Source organism: Numida meleagris, chromosome 3, assembly GCF_002078875.1.
Source record: "Numida meleagris isolate 19003 breed g44 Domestic line chromosome 3, NumMel1.0, whole genome shotgun sequence".
Taxonomy (NCBI): Eukaryota; Metazoa; Chordata; class Aves; order Galliformes; family Numididae; genus Numida; species Numida meleagris.
The window spans coordinates 105,795,593-105,813,477 of record NC_034411.1 but is presented as its reverse complement, the minus strand read 5'-3'; the positions used below and the strand labels follow the sequence as shown (position 1 = coordinate 105,813,477).

The window sequence follows — 17,885 nt, the reverse complement described above, 5'->3', positions numbered from 1 at the left end:
TGTCAGCTTTGGAGACGTAAGGCATCCTGAAGCCAGACCTATATTTCTCGCTTGATCTGTCATCCTGATTTTTCTTTATTTACCTGTTTTGACAGACTGCCCGAATCCCCGTGAGATCCTTTCCTACAGGTCACTGCTTGCACACTGCAGAAATAAAAATCCATCTGAAAAAATACTCCGTGAATCAGCGGCCCAACCATACGTGGCTCTAGGCTTCGTCCTTCTGAATGAATCCCACTTGCCTTATCAGCGATGGCAATGTGGCGTGGACAGGTCTGAGCGTGCTGTGACACTTTCAGACAAGGCTTTGAGGATGCATAGGATCAGTGCTAACCCACACAACGCCAGCTGTGAAAGCTCCTTGAACCCGAATACCAAGGCTGGATGGCAGCAACAGAGAACCACGTTTGTTTGAACATAAGTAGCTGTTTAGGGGAAAAAAAAAAAAATTCTCTGAATTTCTTTAGGCCCTTTGGGTCTGTTTAAAAACAGTCACTGTAAGAATACCCAGGGAGTTAGCTTCTTTGGAGGATATCTTGCATGGTCTTTCCTCAGTATTCATGAATGTCTTGTTATCTCTTGTTTCACAGTGGTGGTTCTGTGAAAATACTAGTGTGTGGATCTCAGTCCATGTATGGTAATGCTTTTGCCCAAATGCTAATTGAGCCAGGGTTTGAACAAGGAAGTACATCTAATCTCAGTGTAAATAAAAACATGGTACTTCAGCTGCTTCTTTCGAGTATCCATTGCATTTCTTCTTACGAAGAAACCCAAAAAAAAACTGCTAAAACCACTTTTGGGAGGAGAAAAAAAAAAGCTATAAAAGCCAAGTTTTACTTTTCCCTGGCCTTATTTAGATTAGAGAGAAGTGTGTCATCATGGCTTGGCTTCGGGGCTTTCACCTGCCCTCCTGGGGATGGATCATCTGTGCCTCATTGACAAGTCTCTCCTCCCAAATTCCTTGCAGGATGCTCTGCAGGTTTGGCTCCGGGCAGCCTTGGAGAGGTGATTCCCTTCCTGACAAGGGGGTGGTTTTGTGAGCAGGGCTGAAGCTGCTCAGTCTGATGTTTGTAGGAATGAGCTGCCAGCTCTGAATTTAGACTTCCATGAGGTTTCTCATTTCTTCTCTTTTTTGCTAGCTGAAATTCAGAAGCCACCTGTACGTCTGTATCTAGGTTGTCCTCTGCAGGTTTGGTCATGGCAGTGGTGCCTCCTCCTGACTGATGTGGAGGACAGCAATATTGATCCCTTTCAAGAGGAAAGAAAACGTGAAGACTTATCTTCTAGGTGGTTCAGAGCAGTGCCATATTTGTGTGACTTCCCCAGAAGCCCATGTGCTATGAAATGGGTGTCTTGCCCACCTGGGGAAAGATCCCCTTCCTGGTCACTCTTGGAAGAGGAGAACTTGAGAGGATGCAAATAACCAGCTCTCTCATTGAACTCTCATAGCGAAGCAGAAGTCAGAACGCTGTTTGTACTACTGCAGGATATTCTTGCATCTCAGATGAGTCAGTGTAGGAGCAGTGGAGCGGCTCTCCTCGTTCTTGGCAGAACACTTTGCCGCTGAAATATTTCACAGCTGTTCTTCAGTTATCGATTTCCTTATCTTCTGCTGCAGAGCTAGGAAATAAGGCAGAGTTGGGTGAGCTGAGTGGCATGCTCCTTCATTCTGTGGCCTCAGAGTGGTTGTTCCTTCACAGCTTAGTTCTGGGAAAGTGTTCCTCCAGTAGAATCATAGAGATTGGAAAAGACCTCATCCACTCCAACCCCAGCCCACCCCACCATGCCCACTGACCACGTCCCTCAATGCCACATCTCCACACTTCTTGAACACCTCCAGGGATGGTGTGACCCCGTCACTCCAAAATGATTTTGGACATTTTTTTAATATTTGCTTTCAAGGATTAATGCATCTTCATCAGCTCTGAATCTTGTCAAAATGCCCGTACAGCTGAGGAACATTTATAGCCCACTACACACCTGTTAGACACAGCCTGTTAACGTGTAAATTTGTCATGGCAGAACATCCAGCAGTTCACTGGGTGGTTTCTTATGGAGGAAGCACAGCCAGAGAAATAGCAATTGCTGTTTCAAGTTGAGAAATTCCTCAGCTCTAAGCTTAGAGGTGTGGCCATTATAGTGTGTGATATAAACAACTAATTAAGTTCTCTGGGGAGAGCCAAAACACTGAGCATGTGGATGTCTTTCTGAGCAAGCCCTCATGAAAATCACTTGATATTTTCAGTTGTGTCAAGCCACATCAGCAGCTCCGAATGGCTGAGTTTGGAAGGGACTTCTGGAGGCCATCTGGTCAGAATGAGGAGTGTGGCCAATTTGTATATGGTAGATAATACCTTTGCCTTCGATAATTGGCAATTATTTAGCAGCCCTACCAATCCCAGGTTGCATGGGGCTGGAGGCACCCCTGGGTCCCTCTGCCACCTCCCCCCACCCCAGCAGAGCCATGTAGAACAGGGTCCCTAGGGCCAGGGGTTGAGGAGATCCCCAAAGAGGGAGGCTCCAAATTACTACTAGCTTAGAGTTGTATGACCTTGAGACAATCATCTGAGGTTGGAAGTGGCTTTTGGTTATAGACGCATCTGCAAAAGAGATTTTAGTGCAAGTTTGTCTTTATCCTTGTTGTCTATAGTCTAAATACTAAAGAAAGAAATTGCTTTGAATTCTGCTTGCTGTCTCCTCTTAATGAATATCAGCACACTGGCAACTTGAAGTTTTCTATATTTTGTAAGCACCTTTTACTGATGAGCCATTAGGAAGCTCAAGGTTTGACAAAGGAAATTGGCATAGAACAGAGCAACTTTCATTGCATTGCTCTTAAGATGCTGCGTGCCACTTGTCATGTTGGTGAGCTCATTTTTAGCTCTTCTTCAGTGTCCTCTGGTCTGAGCAGGTGGCTGAGAAATGCCCTGTATATCTGAGATGGGAAAGGTCCTTGAAGCAGAGACCAGAAGGTACCTGGAAGCAGCGCATCTTCCGCTTGATTCCTTGTGACAGCAGGAAGCTGGGAAACTGGAAAGCAATGTGTTGAAGCTAGAAAGCTAATTTAAATTGTATTTTCCTGCTGCAGCTGAAATGGAGTGGATGAGATGGGAAGGACATACCTAGAGGGCTTCCAGACCTGCTCATAGTGACCATGCTTCACTGGTTTGTACAGCAATCTGATCTCAGCTAACCATGCAGCTTCTTAAATACAAATTGTCAGCCCGCTTTTCTAGTGGCAGCCCATTCCTGTTGTGTGAACACCTTCACATGCACATCTGAGGATCAGTGCATTATTACATTGGTGGCAGCAGCTTCTGTTGTAGGCTAGCCTAACCAAAGCTGCTTTCCAGGAGCTGCTGGCTTGCAGCAGCTCCTGGTGAGTGCTTGCTTCTGTGGAAAGCTCACACTGCACAGAGCCAGGTGCTGTGGAGGGAGGTGCCCAGTGCTAGGCTGAGAGGCAGTGAGCACAAACTGCTGTATGTGAGTTCCCATGAGATAGTAAAAATGTCCATCTCAAGATGATAGACCACTAGAGCAGGGCCAGAGAAGGCTTCTCCCTTTTTGGAGCTGCTCCATGTGGGCTGGCCAAAGCCCTGATGTTGTTTTGAGCTGGAGGCTGGGCTCTGATATCCCAAGTTTCCTCCTATACCAGTTCCTGGATCCCAGCCTCATGCCCTGGAGGCAAAGTGGTTTTTGGCTTCGGTGCCTCCTGTAAAGTTGAGTCATTGCAGCACTTCAAAGACTTCCTAGGCTTCATGGAAAGACTGCAGTTAAGGGCTGCTGCTTCTGTGTGCAGCCAGAGATGCAGTGCTTCAAATGTAGATCAGTGCAGAACAGCTCTGGTTTTTCTTCCTTTCAGTGTGCAAATCTTGAGCTAGCTTGGAGGGCCTTGTAGCTAGCTGAAGCCATCAGATGACAAACATCTAATGACTTCACAAATTCTTTAAGCCACAGTTTATTTGAATTTAATCTTCAAATGAGCTGGAACGTCTTCAGTCTACATAGTATAGATGTGATAATACTGAGCGTATATTGGGGAAAATAGGACAGGGGCTTGCACAGGTTGTACTTCAGAACCATCAGGGTTGGGTTCCCCCTGCATCTCTCCATTGTTCCTGGTTAATTACTTTATTCTGATGGAAGATTGAGATTCTGAAATGTCATGAGGATTTTACGTGACCCATTGGGGTTACTGCTTGCAGGACTTCTTACTCCCAGCTGGAACTGGGGGGATCTTTTCCAATGGGAAAGGGTCATTTGCTGGAGGCAGGTGCCCTCGGGTCAGGCTCACAGGCAGGCTCATCTTAAGTGCAGCATTCTTCAGCTTTCTTCCATCATCTTCCAACGATTACAGTAAATGCTCAAAAGAAGGGCTGGCAGAAATAGAACAATAAATGCTGATACAGTAAATTCTTGCGTTGTTTTTTTTTTCCCTTTCGTTTAAAAGTTGGATTTGGCTTTTTCTGGAGAAAATAACCAGCTATCAGCTTATTTTCAACTGAAGCTCACCAGAACATCGCATTCTGTTTGAGACATTCACATCTCTACAGCAAAGTGGAATTTGCATGAAGTCTCAGCTGTAAAGTACAAGCTGAAGCTGTTTGGGGCAGCATGAAGGCTGTGGGTCAGTGTTTGGGGGAAGCAGGCTGTGGCTCTCAGGAAGCTTTTTGGTGGCATGTATGGCCGGGGGCTAAAGCAGGCTCCATAGAGCAGGTCACACAGGAAAGTATCCAGCTGGGTTTTGAGTATCTCTAGAGAAGGAGACCCCACCAGCTCTCTGGGCAGCCTGTTCCAGCGCTCTGCCACCCTCACAGTAAAGAGGTTCTTTCTCATGTTTATACAGAACTCCCTGGGTTCCAGTTTGTGCCTGTTGCCCTTTGTCCTGTGGCTGGGCACCACCAAGAAGAGCCTGGCCCCACCCTTCTGACCTCTGTCCTTTAGATACTGATCTGATCCCTTCTCCCCTTCTCTTCCCTAGGCTGAACAGCCCCAGGGCTCTCAGCCTCTCCCTATCAGGAGATGCTCCAGGTCCCCACCATCTCTGCAGCCCTCTGCCGGGCTCTCTCCAGCAGTTCCATGTCCCCCTTGAACTGGGGAGCCCAGCACTGGGTACAGTGCTCCAGATGCGGCCTCCCCAGGGCAGAGCACAGGGGAGGATAACTTCTTTCCTCTACTGGCCATGCTCTGTGCTCCCAGGGTTCTCTTGGCCTTCTTGGCCTTTAGGGGCGCATAGTCAACTATTGGTCAACCAGGGCACCCACGTCCTTCACTGCAGAGCTCCTCTCCAGCAGGTCCTCCCCTAACCTGTACTGATACATGCAGTTATTCCTCTCCAGGTGTAGGACTCTAAACTTGCCCTTGTTGAACCTCAGCAGGTTCCTCTTTGCCCAGCTCTCACCCTGTCCAGGTCTTGCTGGATCACAGCGCGGCCATCTGCTGTGTGAGCTTTGTATCATCAGTAAACTTGCTGAGTGTGCACTCTGTCCCTTCATCTAGTTCATTGATGAAGATGTAAAAAAAAGATCGAACCCAGTACTTACCCTTCATGAAACCACTTTGGGCCTAATAAACCCTCAAAGGGCTCTTCCTTTGCTTCATGAGCATTTGAACAAAAGTTAAAGTAGCCATCAGTTTCTGTAGCACCTGGTATCTATGCAGAAGGGTGGAGATGAGTTAGAGGACAGCATCAGTAGGAGGTATAGGGAAAAAAGTTCATTTGAAAAATAGCATTTCAAAGAATGCTTATAAGGAAGATGATGTTTCTGTTTTCATTATGCTAGGGAAAAGCTCTGCTCAGTGATGCTGTTCACAGCAATTGTTTACATCAAGGTATTGAATCCCTGAGTAACCACATCTTCCACTTCTGCTACTACTGCAGTCTCAGGAAGAGAGTTCTTGCTGTTTCCTCAAAGTAAAATTACATAGGCTTTCCCATGATGATGTATATTCCCTAGTGCAAGGGGAAACACGGGGTGTAATTGTGCAGTGATGAACGCTGCAGGAATTCAGCAGGTTGGCATTGTTTTCTAGAAAACACTGGAGCAGAGATCTCAGAAAACAGCTGGAAGTAGGTTTTATTTTCAGTCGGAAGCAGCTGATGGTTCTGTAGCAGAAATGCAAGGGGTAGGGCCTTGCCAAAGATTTGGAAGTCTTAATTCTGTGTCCCAAAAGCCTTAGAGGAAGGCTTTGTCTAGATTCCTCTTTTCAGGTCAGAAAACACTAATCCTTTCTGCACAGGCCCTCAAGGGTGTGAGCAGCACGCAAACAAGCACTGTGTGTGTGGACACTGCGCTGAAGTGAAGCCATTCCAGTGCTATCAACTTAAAGCTTTTTGCCTGTAAACAATATCTAAGAAAATCAGAGAGCTTCTGTTGGGCTTTTTGCTCTTATTCAGGACTTGGCAGGGGATATCAGAATGTCCTTGTGTTCCTGTAGGTCACATTTGGTTGTCATGACAGTTTTAATAGGCCATTAATTAAAGCTGTAAGTAAACTTCAAATTTGTTGTGGGCTGAAGAGCTTTGTAGCATCCTCTGGGCTGATCCTGACCCAAGGGCCTAAGTGCCCTGTACTGCACCATTGCAGCTCCTCATAGGCACCACTTGTGTCGCTGGAGCAGTGTTTTAGTCTTAGAATCATGAAGGTTGGAAGAGATCTTGAAAATATCAAGATCAAGTGTCAGCCCATCCCCACTTCGTTCCCAGTGCCACATCCCCTCGATTCTCAAACACCTCCAGGGCCGGTGACCCCACCGCCTCCCTGGGCAGCCTGTGTCAATGCCTCACCACTCTTTCCCAGAATAAATATTTCCTGATCACGTCTTGCACACATTCCTAGGAATTTCAAGTGTTGAGGATTTAAAAATGACTTTATAGCATGGAAAGCTTCTAGCTAAATCTACTCCCACCAAAAAAAAAAAAAACCATCCAAAGCCAGTATCTCTCTGCCGAATTTGTGGAATATAAACTGAAAAAACCAACAGGTGCACGTGTTCCTTTCTCTGCTCGCGCTGATGATACAACATAGCCTTACTATTACTGCAGATCTGCCCAAAATGTTTCTAAAAGAATAATAAGAGTTGTTTGTGGTGGATGGGGAGGAGGGTTCGTGTTAACGATTAGAAATTGTTTTGCTGAAGTTTTTAAAGGGGTGTTTCTCTCCTTTTTTTGCGTTGCGCTCCAACTCCAGAAGGTAAGAACCACCGCTGATTGTTCTAAAGCCGTTCTGTACTAACGCAAGCTGCACAAGCCTGAATTAAAGAGCCCTGCTTGTTTCACGCAGGCGTAGAAACGAAGTTTCCAGTGGTGTAACTAGTGTCAATGCTTGTTGCACTAACCTGCCTTTCCTGTGTACTGTTTGCATTCGCGTTTTGAGTGTAATGCAAACACGAAGCCTGCTTGCACGTTGTGGAAATGTCAGGCTAACGGCACGGAATGCTCAGTGTCTCACCAATTAACGTCGCTGTGCAGTCTTGAGTTTGCACTTGGTTTGCATGATGGCTTTGTGCATCTTTGTCTGCGCGTAGAATCTGCCTTATTCGTAGAATGAGCTGCTTCTGAATCGTAAGTTTGTTTTTAACAAGCTTGGAGTGGGTACTGTGGCATCTGCTTACCACGCCTCTCTGCTCTGGTACTTGATCTGAATCTGTTGGGCTTTAAAACATGTTTTAATTTACTAATGAACCGAAAGCTTTTTGTGTGAATGTCTGATTCAAAGGGAACACGGGGAAGAAGGGATGCTCAAAAGAGGGAAACGGGGAAAACCCTCACCCTTAAACACAGCTGAGTCTTCTGGGGCCTTTTTGTCAAGTTCCACAAATTGCAGTGAGAAGGATGTGAAGGGAGATTGCTCACTGCTGGGTGCACTTCATATAAGCTTCCATTTGCAGCAAGACAATCATTAACTCTTCTGCAGTGCCCCGAGCTGTGCAGATGTGGGTTCTGAGCAGCATTTCTGTGCCAAGCCCCAGTGCACATCCTGCCTGCAGGACCCTCTGGAGCCATGGTGCTTCTGCTCCAAGGCAGGGAGCTGCTGGCCATGCGCACTGCTAACAAATTCCAGCTGGAGCTTTAATACAAAGGAGCCTTCTGATGGATAAGTATGCTTTGCATCATGTTCTGAGTGCAAGTTTGAGTTCCAACGCTGCGCGGATGAGAACTCTTCATGGTTTCAGACCAGCATCCCATCACAGGTGGCTGAACAAAAATGATTCTGTCACACTTGGTTTTTGAATCAGAACAAATCCACTTGGTCCCTGAGGTCTCAGGGCAGGGCTGGTTGGAAAGGGTTCTGTGGTGGAACTGGAAAGCCTGGGAAGAAGTGTTCTGCATCCTTCTTCCCACTGAGCAGGCTCACCATAGAGATATCTCACCTTAACCCGGTGCTCATTCACCATTTTCAAGCTTCGTTTTTCCCACTCGGTCTGAAGAAGTTTTGAATTTAACATGGAATGTAAGATGCCATGATTTAACGAAGGCTGAAATTTGGCAGTTCTCAGAAGGGGAGCTTGGTACGTATGCATCTGCTGGGAAGTAGCTTAGAGAAATGCTCAGAGGGGTGAGAGTTCCAAGTGTGCATTTCATGTGCTGCTGACCCCATAGCTACCTTTGAGCTATCGCAGTGGAAAGCAGTGCTGAGTACAGCAATAGTGGGAGAGTGGTTGGGAACGGGGTGACAGAGCAGACACCCTCCAGGTCATTAACACACAGCATAGTGTAGATGGAGTGGTTCTAAAGGCTCATGAAGTGTACAGCTAAAATGTCAGTGCCTGCTCTGGTAATACAGAGTTTGAGAATGTGTATGTGCTCAGCCGTCGCTGTGCTGGGTGGTCACCTGGTAAGTAAAGGTGAGTGCTTGCTTGTATGCTCAGGCAGCACCTATGACTGCAAAGATTCCTGGTGGTGCACTGAAACATGCCTTTTGCCTTTCATAAAGTTAGCTTTTGGTGGGTGGTTGTGTAACTCCTTAGTGCTTCCCAAGCTGAAATGTGCAGCAAGGAGTGGGAACGCCCGGGCTGTGGAGAAGCAAAGTAACTTAAAGCTTCCAGCAGTAGTTGAATTGGTGGTCCCAGTATTGATAGTGAAGATCCAAGGTCTGGGCACAAGAGCATGGTTTGCGGTCCTTGTGTTGGCACCATGGGTCCTGTTTGCACTGAGCTTGCTGCAGAAGAAACATCAAAACAAAACAAACTTCCAGCTGCATGCCATTAAACTGGCTTTAAGTTTGTCCCTATGTCTGTTAAACAGTTGACATCGCACACCAGGTTAGTTCCATTTGCAGTGTTCTTACCAAAGAAAAGGTCGCTTTGATTCATGAGCTGGCACATGTTGCTCAGAGAGGTGGTAGGTATCCCTGGAGACACCCAAGGTCAGGCTGTACAGGGCTCTGAGCACCTGATGGAGCTGTGGGTGTCCCTGTTTGTTGCAGGTGAGTTGGACTAGATGGCCTTTAAAAGGTCCTTTCCAACTCAGTTATACAATTCTAAAGGCTGAATCCTGCTTTGAGGCCTCTGAAGCACCTTGCACATTGCCAGGACCTTGTGGTCAGTGATGCCCAACAAACCACGGCCCCATATCGTAGAATCATAGAATGGCCTGGGTTGAAAAGGACTGTAATGATCATCCAGTTTCAACCCCCCCTGCTGTGTGCAGGGTTGCCAGCTGCTAGACCAGGCTGCCCAGAGCCACATCCAGCCAGGAATGGCAGCATATGGCAGCAGTACAGCTATGGGTGAAGTCACATAGTTGTTAATGGTGCATCTGGAACATGTGGGAACCCGTCTTTCCCTTCATGTGCTTCTAGCTGCTGGTTTTGGGGTAGAACAATGGGAGGTAATGGCCTTAAGTTGTGCCAGGAGAGGTTCAGGTTGGATATCAGGAAAAATTTCTTCTCCAAAAGAGCGGTGCTGCAGTGGTACGGGCTGCCCAGGGAGGTGGTGGGGTCACCATCCCTGGAGGTGTTCAAGAACCGTAGGGATGTGGCACTGAAGGACATGGTCAGTGAGCATGGTGGGATGAGTTGGAATTGGACTTGGTAATCTCAGAGGTCTTTTCCAACCTTAACAGTTCTGTGAACTATCAGAAGTTGCTGGTGATCAAGTGTGCACTCCTGCAAAAGGAGGAGATACCCTTTGTTATTTAACAACAAAAAAATTGGAAAGAGCAGCATAATAGCAGCTGGTTCCTGAGGCTATTTTAAGACATTTATTGCATTTTAAAATCATAAAAAGCAACCTGGGTAGCGAACACAGGCAGCTGGAAGAAGCAATATGTGAGTGTTACGAGATTCTGAGCAGAGGGCAGCAAAGAGCAGGCACAGAGGGAAATTCTGCAATCGGAGGGGAAAGCTGCACCTCCAAGAACAAACATAGCCTCCACTTCAGTGCACGTTCATTAGCAAACTGTCAGAACCGTGGGTCGAGGGCTGCAATAATACGATATCTTTTGTCAGTGAAATGTGCCTAGGGCACTTTGCATGGGATTCAACCAAGTCCAGTGCAGCCCTGCTGGGTGGGATGTCAGTGGAACTCGGCTGCTTGCTTTGCAGTCTGTTCTTTCTCTGGGCCCTTGTGCTGGCGATGTGTTTTTCAGGTGGGAGGTTTGGGTGTCTCAGCAGGGTCTGGGTCTGCTGATGTGGGACCTGCATGGGGCCATAGCAGGAAGGGCTCAAAGTGAATGCCACAAGGGGGTCATGCATCTCATAGCCAGACTGAACCCAGCTTTTTGAAAGTTACGTGGGATTTATTGAGTGGATTTTAACCTGTAAAATTTTCAGTTAGATGGATGAAAGGTTAGAATGGTGTTAGCTTTGGCCCAGCTCTCTGAGGAGCCTACAGAGGAAGGCAAGTAACGATAGACAGATGAATGTGAGAAAAAATTAAAGTGATACTAATGGGTAAGCTGACAAACGGTGGAACCAAGTAGGAATAGGATCATGGAATGATAGAGCCCATCACCACTATTACACATCCCTCAGTGCCACGTCTCCACATCTCAAACACCCCCAGGGATGGTGACCCCACCACCTCCCTGGGCAGCCTGTGCCGCTGCAGCACCGCTCTTCTGGAAAATAAATGTTTCCTAATACCCAACCTGGACTGCCCCACGCACAACTTGAGGCCATCACATCTCATCCTGTCACTAGCTACCTGAATAGTATGGGTGACAGGCCAGCCCAGCCTGTGTAAAGCAGGGTCCTGCCGAAACTTGATTCCTTGTTGAGCTTCCAGAGCATGGCTTTGCCTAGGCTCTTGTGAAATGCCTGGCTTAGCTCTCATCTGCTGCTCTGATCAAGTTTTTAGGAGGAATGAGCTCAAGGTCTGGTGTGTGGTGGGCTTCTTGCATGCAGTTAAATGTAGAAGTGGGTTTTGCATAAAGAGAGGAAAGGCTGCGTGCTGGAAGGCAACACCTTTGAAAAGAGCATGGGGCTGCTGTAGGAAACAGTACTGGGTTGTAGCTTCCAACGTGACCCTATGGCTTCCCAGAGATGAAGAACAGGATTACAAAGCTTCTACGTGGCTGTAGTGAAGTCAGCCTAATGTGCAGTGATGCTTCTGGTTCTCACCACTGTGGGAATGGGAGCGGAGCCAACGGCTGGGCTTGGTGTGGGGTGACGTTCTCACTTTGTGTAAATGCGCTCAGGAGAAGCTTCTATCCAGGGATGGAAACGCTGGCTGGAGTTAGAGCTGTGAGCTGTGTCTGGAGATGAGCGCAAGCTCCCAGTAGAGGTGCTGGTGTTCTGACTCCCAGCTGTCTGTCTGCTTCAGCCACGGCAGTCACTCGGTGTAGGAGTAAGTGGGTAAAACTGAGTTCTGCCATGTAAGAAAAGCACTCAAATGCCATGGTGTTAACATACCTACCTGGAAAGAGGTGCAAGAGGACAGAGGCAGGCTCTGCTCAGCAGTGCCCAGGGCAACCCGGGGCACTGGGCCCAACGTGGAGCCCACAGCAAGCAGCACTGCTGTGCTGGGTGGGTGCCAGAGCTCTGGCACAGGGAGCAGAGAGCTGTGGGAGCTCCTACTTAGGGATCTCTCCAGCCCTGAGCACACTGGCTCATTGTATTGCTTTGAATGTGGATTTGAGTATTAATAGCAAAGCTTGCTACGTCTCACATCTACCGTGCAAGAGTAGTGCAAGGCACCAATGTGCTCTACCAGCAAGGACAGCGTCTGCATGGTGTGTGTTCCGCCTTGCCCAGCAGTGGGAACCAAAGCCAGCTGTGCTGCTGTGCCACCAGTTTTGTTTCTGTCTGCAGTGGGATCGTTAAAAAAAAAAAGAAAAAGCAAACAAAGAAACCCCCACCAGCACAGGTAGAGGTGGAGCTTCTGTGTTCGCTCCTGGGGCTGAAGGTCTCAGCTGTTTTCAGTAAGCTGCGAAAATTGCACAATTGGTTTCCATTCTCAGTCCCACAACCTTCATTTCATTATGCTGCTTTTTTTTTTTTTTTTTTTTTTGGAGAGTGGGAATTGTAATTATCTCTGCAGTCCGTAGTTAGCTTGCAGCAGATCTGCTCTGAGTTTCAGAGATGCAGCCTTTTGCACTCGGAGCTGTAAAAACAAGTGTGAGTTTTGATGGTCTGTAAAGAAGAGGTGGAGAGCCTGAGCATGGGGGCTTGTTGTTTGCTTTTTTTCTTGGAACTGAAGCGTGGGTACGTTGGGCTGGTTTCACCGTTGCTTGTTGTGGCAGCTTCAACTCCTGTCAATGGGAATACCCATTGGGTCTGTGCTCTGTGCATGCTTGGTCGTTGGGTGAGGGGTTGTGACTCCTGGCAGAAGATCGGTTCTATCCAAACAAATGCAAAAATTAACCCTGTCTTTTTATTTTCAGTGGGACTTCTCCTCTTGCATGCCTGAATGCTATGTTACATACAAACTCCCGAGGGGAAGAGGGCATTTTCTATAAGGTCCCGGGTCGAATGGGAGTGTACACTCTGAAGGTAAGTTCCTCAGCTGGGCAGTTTAGTTTCAGTGCTCGGTGGCTTTTGTTCCTTTACAGATATTTTGGATCGGGGTAATCTGAGATAAGGAAGAGGGAACTGCTCCTCAGTAGCATGGATTGTAGTGTAAACTATCCCTCCAAACACAAACACTGGGCTCCTCCTTCTTGCTGATGATCATCTGCGTGCGGAAAATACCACCGAAATAGTGCTAGTTTTTGTTCACAGTGATGTAGATTGCTGCTATTAATTATCACCCAGAAATGAAATTGCAGTGAAATTGCAACCACAAAAAAGTAACGTTATCACCACTCAACTCATATCTAGAAATGAAAAACTCCCTAGTCTGTAATCTATTAATAGCAGACAGAAAGTATTTATAGGGAAAAAGTATACGTTCCTTGATTTAGCTGATTTGTACTTCTAAAAATGATCTCTATTTGCAGCTTCTTCTCCCCAGTTCAACTACTCAAATGAGGCCAGCTCACACTGTTCTTGGTTTTCTATATTCTTGAAACTGGTGACTTTGCCATAAGATTCCTCTCACTAATGTAGTTGTCTACAGAGTGGGTTGTCTCTGTTGTAGCCACGTTCCTCTTCTCATTCCATGCTCCAGAGAGAGCAGTAGTAATTTCTGAGATAACATTCACGTTATCCTGTAATATTTAAATCATTAAGGTTGGAAATGACCTCTAAGATCATGTAGTCCAACCCATCACCACCATGTCCACTAAGCCACGTCCCTATGTAGTCAGCCTATCACCACCATGCTCACTAAACCATGTCCCTAAGTGCCACATCTCCATGTTTCTTGCTCTTGGAATTCCAGACCAAGGCAAATGAGCAGAACTCTTGTGTTCCTCCATTTTCCCATCTTTTTACATATAAAGTTCGTTCTGGAGCATCTTGCTGGTCCCCCAGTTAGTGGCTGGAGCCTTCTGGTGGTTGGCACTGTCCTGTACCTCTATCCATTTGGCTCGAGTCCCTGTGTACTACTTGTATTTATTGCTTCCCCTGTACTTATTATCCCCTTTGCAGCAGAAAGGCCCACAGCTGGATTTCCTGTTCACCAGTAGCCTGAAAGATTCCAGTCTGTAGGAATATTTCTAACCTGATGTTTGGAGAAGTCCAGCAAGCTCCATTTTTGCCACAGGTGATAAGAAACAGAGCACGTCATCTTACAGATGTGTTTATAGGACTGCTAGCTGTGGAAGACCAGATTTTATTTGATTATTCCATATGGTTCACTAGAAGGAGGAAGCTTAATTATTGAAAGAAGAACGGTTATAATGGGAAGATGTTTCTGTGGTTTGGAGTACACTTCTGCTTCGAAAACAGAATGTGCAATAGGGAGAGGTGAAGGTGCCTAGAGGAATTGATGTTAATGAAGGTCGAACGCTGACATCATGCGCAGGTCTGGAGCACACGTCTTAGGAGGAGTGGCTGGGGGAACTGGGATGCGTCAGTCTGGAGCAGAGGAGCTTAGAGGAGACCTCATTGCTCCCTACAACTCCTGAAAGGAGGTTGTGATGAGGTGGGAGTCGGCCTCTTCTCCCAGGTAACAGGGATAGGGTGAGAGGTGATGGCCTCAAGTTGCACATGGGGAACTTCAGGTAGGAGATTCAGGAAACATTTCTCAGAGCGGCGAAGCATTAGAACAGGCCGCCCAGGGAGGTGGTGGGGTCAGTGTCCCTGGAGGTGTACAAGTGGAACCATGGAGATGTGGCACTGAGGGACGTGGTCAGTGGGCATGGTGGGGTGGGTTTGCAGTTGGACTAAACGGTCTTTTCCAACCTTAATGGTTCTGTGGCTCTGTGAACTTTTGGGAGAAGGCCAGATTGTCAGTGCAGGCAGGGCATGGCAATAGAAGGTCCTGGGGAAAGCCTTTTGCTGGTAGGAAGGGGCAGAGCTGGAAGGAGAGCACTGGAGGCTGTTTGCAGGTGTTGGGAAGGACCCTTGGAGAGTCCAACCTCCTGTCAAAGCAGGGTCAGCCCTGGCAGGTCGCTCAGGAGACATCCTGAAAAAAATCTGAAATAAGGAGATGCATAATTGCAGTGTGCCAGGTGACTACCATCATCTCTCCAAAAGTTACGCTATAAAGAGGTCGAATAAAGGAAAGGTGAACATGAGGAGTACGCAAGCTTAGTCTTTTCCAGCTTTAGTGACACTTGGTATAAATAGATTTTTCCATGCTTCTCATGATGCTTTCTATTCCTTCGTGGTTTGCAGGCAATTATTGATGTGCAGTTAGAAGGATTGCATTTCTGCAGTGAAGGATGAAAATGTAATTCAATATCTGACCTTGTTAATAGTCACCTCGCTGGTGGGGAAAAAAAATCTGGAATTATTGAAATTGGTAAAACTTGTGTCATCTGAATGACTTCTTGGGCCTACAAGCAAAGATCAGTCATGGCTGCAGCACGATATGTGAACTGTCTCCAGGAGAAGGGAGGTGTTGTGTCATCTTCCAGCAGTGGTTGTGCATCCATAGCCCGGCTGGTGGCTGCTGAAGGATGCTAACACGCAACCCTAATTTGTGCGGCTGTCCTGAGCCCAGTCCTGCATGTACAGGAATCACAAAAAGTTGCAGCTACATACCTAAGAAAGAATACAGAGCTGTAATTCCAGCAGAATTCTTCCTCGCAGAAGTCAAGGCATTGTTGGTAATTAGCACTAATATGGCAGTGTGGGTTAAAATCTGAGCGGTGGTGATCGCTAGAGGGCAGCCTGGGCTTAGATGTGGACAGGCAGCAAGGGCTGGCTGTTGTCAGCCTGAAATGGTGTGCGTGGGATTGGTGAACCTGCAGGTGCCTTACAGTGTGTTGTAGTGCATTGCAGTTCATTGTGGCATGTTACAGTGCGTTGTAGTGTGTTGTAGATGGTGGCTGGAGATGGAGAAGACAACTATAGTGGGTGTGCAGAGAAGGAGATGTGAGATGGTGACAGGGAAGTGCAAGAGCCACATCAGCGGACATGTGTTCTATGTGGGCTACCAGAAAGCACTGAAAGGCCTGAAGCTGACACATCTGTGACACATCTGTCTGACACATCTCTGCAGCGTGAAAAGTCAACAAAAAGCACTCGCTAAATAAAAGAAACTGCAACTTAAAAATATTTTGTAAAGCTTGGAATTTCTTGCGGAGTGGGTGACTGACCTGTTGGCTCCATTTGCAGAAGGACGTTCCGGATGGGCTGAAGGAGCTCTCAGATGGCTCGGAGGAAAGCAGCGACGCGCAGTCCGACTCCCAGAGCTCTGAGAACAGCAGCAGCAGCAGCAGCAGCGATGGGTGCACAAACAAGGATGGGAAGAAAAGCAGGTGGAAAAGGAAAGGTAATTTCCCTGTTCAGGAGAGATGATAACGTGGTCCCCGTGAAGGACCTTCAGCTTTTTGCCAATCCTATCTGTTGCTGTAAAAAGACAGGACGTTACAGGAGCCTAAAGTCTCCTTTACCATTTGTGCTCCTGACTTGAACTTATGTCACAAGTGCAGCATAACTTGGAACCAGAGAGAAAGTATTTGTAATTAAGTGTCCATGTATAAGTCCTTGATACAAGCATGCTGTGCTTCAGACCTAGGAACAGCGGCGTTGTTTTCCTCCAGGTTTTCTCTTTACCCTGGCCCTTGTATGGAACCCTGGGCCTAACTCTAACCCTCCTTTCCTGAGACCACTGCACCTTCTGATTGTGGCCTCTCTCGGTGATGTTGGATGCAGCATTGACTAGGAGTGAGCACAGAAGCTCTGAGATAGCAGCTTTTTATGGGGACTGATAGGTCTGTGGATCCAGGCTCCATTTCCCTGCTTTGGACTCCTTTCCCTCATAAACTTGGCAATATTTAGGTATTCTATGCAGTTGAGTATTTAATTGTTTTCAAACTTAAATAATACAGTAAAGCTCAGCAGTGTTTCAAGAGTACCTAAACTCTGAATTTTCTGCAGAAGAATATCTTTGGTGTTGCAGGGAACAAGCATAGGAAATAATGCATTCCACTCCCTTTTCAATCCTGACACCTTGACACGGTGTCTTGCTGGATACTGTCAGTGGTTGCATCATGTATTAGTAACACATTGCAGTTTCCTTTGCCCGCATCTAGTTCCACGTTTGATCAACGTCTGAATTTTCATTCCTCCTTCAGAATTCTGGTCAAGTATCTGTTCAAATGCTGAATTAATTAAAAAAAAAAAGTGACAATAAAATTTGAGGATGCAATATACGTTTACTAGATATCCTTTGTTCTTTTAAGCAGAGGCTGCACCTTTCTCTTGTGGGTGTTCCTGCATCTTTCAGCTGCTGCTGTTACAGCTTTACCCTTCAATCTGATCCTTTTCTACTCAGTCACGCACAGAATTTCGTGGCTGAAGTGCAACAAAATTAAAAGCTTGTTTCCACTGCAGCAGGGGAGGCATGTAAGCAGCTTTCTGACGCCATTGGAGCCGTGCAACAGAGCGCTGGGGTCGGCTGGGGTTGTGTGGACCCGACCGTGTGTGGGGTTTTCTGTGCAGTGCAATGAATGAAACCAGAGGGAATTGTTAAGTAGAATAGTCAGCATTTAAAACAGCACAAAAATAGGCGTTGTTAAAAGTTTAGAAGTAAGACTTGACTCCAAATTAATCCTTTGGAAGAGAAAGTATGAGTAGTCTGGCTAAAATATTTTCATGTCTAACACGGCCTCTCAAAATATTTGGTCAGTAAGGGGTTTTGGGGGGCTGCAGTTGTCTGCACCTCCAATATTAGGATATTATGTAAAAAACTTGCAAGGGAGTACAAAAATCTTACAGCAAGATGACTTGTGTAGCAATATATGCCTATATTTTATATTAAAGTTTTATGTATGATAGATATTACTGGTGTCAGAACAAGCAGAACCCTGTATGGTTTGGAAACCAGAGGAAGAAGGAAGGGAATCTGTAGGCTGAACGGGGTGGCAGAAGTTACCAAAGCTCAAAAGC

At 46.7% G+C, this 17,885-nt stretch overlaps 1 protein-coding gene across 3 annotated transcripts in view; it reads left to right on the top strand.

Moving 5' to 3' along the window:
* The window catches only part of ASXL2 (additional sex combs like 2, transcriptional regulator), an 88,549-nt gene that overhangs the window by 23,623 nt on the left and 47,041 nt on the right, over positions 1-17,885 (top strand). For 2 of the 3 annotated variants that reach the window (XM_021391882.1, XM_021391884.1), the window contains 3 exons: positions 2,970-2,972; positions 12,827-12,935; positions 16,110-16,266. In XM_021391882.1, the coding sequence (XP_021247557.1) occupies positions 2,970-2,972; positions 12,827-12,935; positions 16,110-16,266 (269 nt within the window). The remainder of the gene's footprint in view (positions 1-2,969; positions 2,973-12,826; positions 12,936-16,109; positions 16,267-17,885) is intronic. The other variant, XM_021391883.1, reaches the window with a different exon arrangement.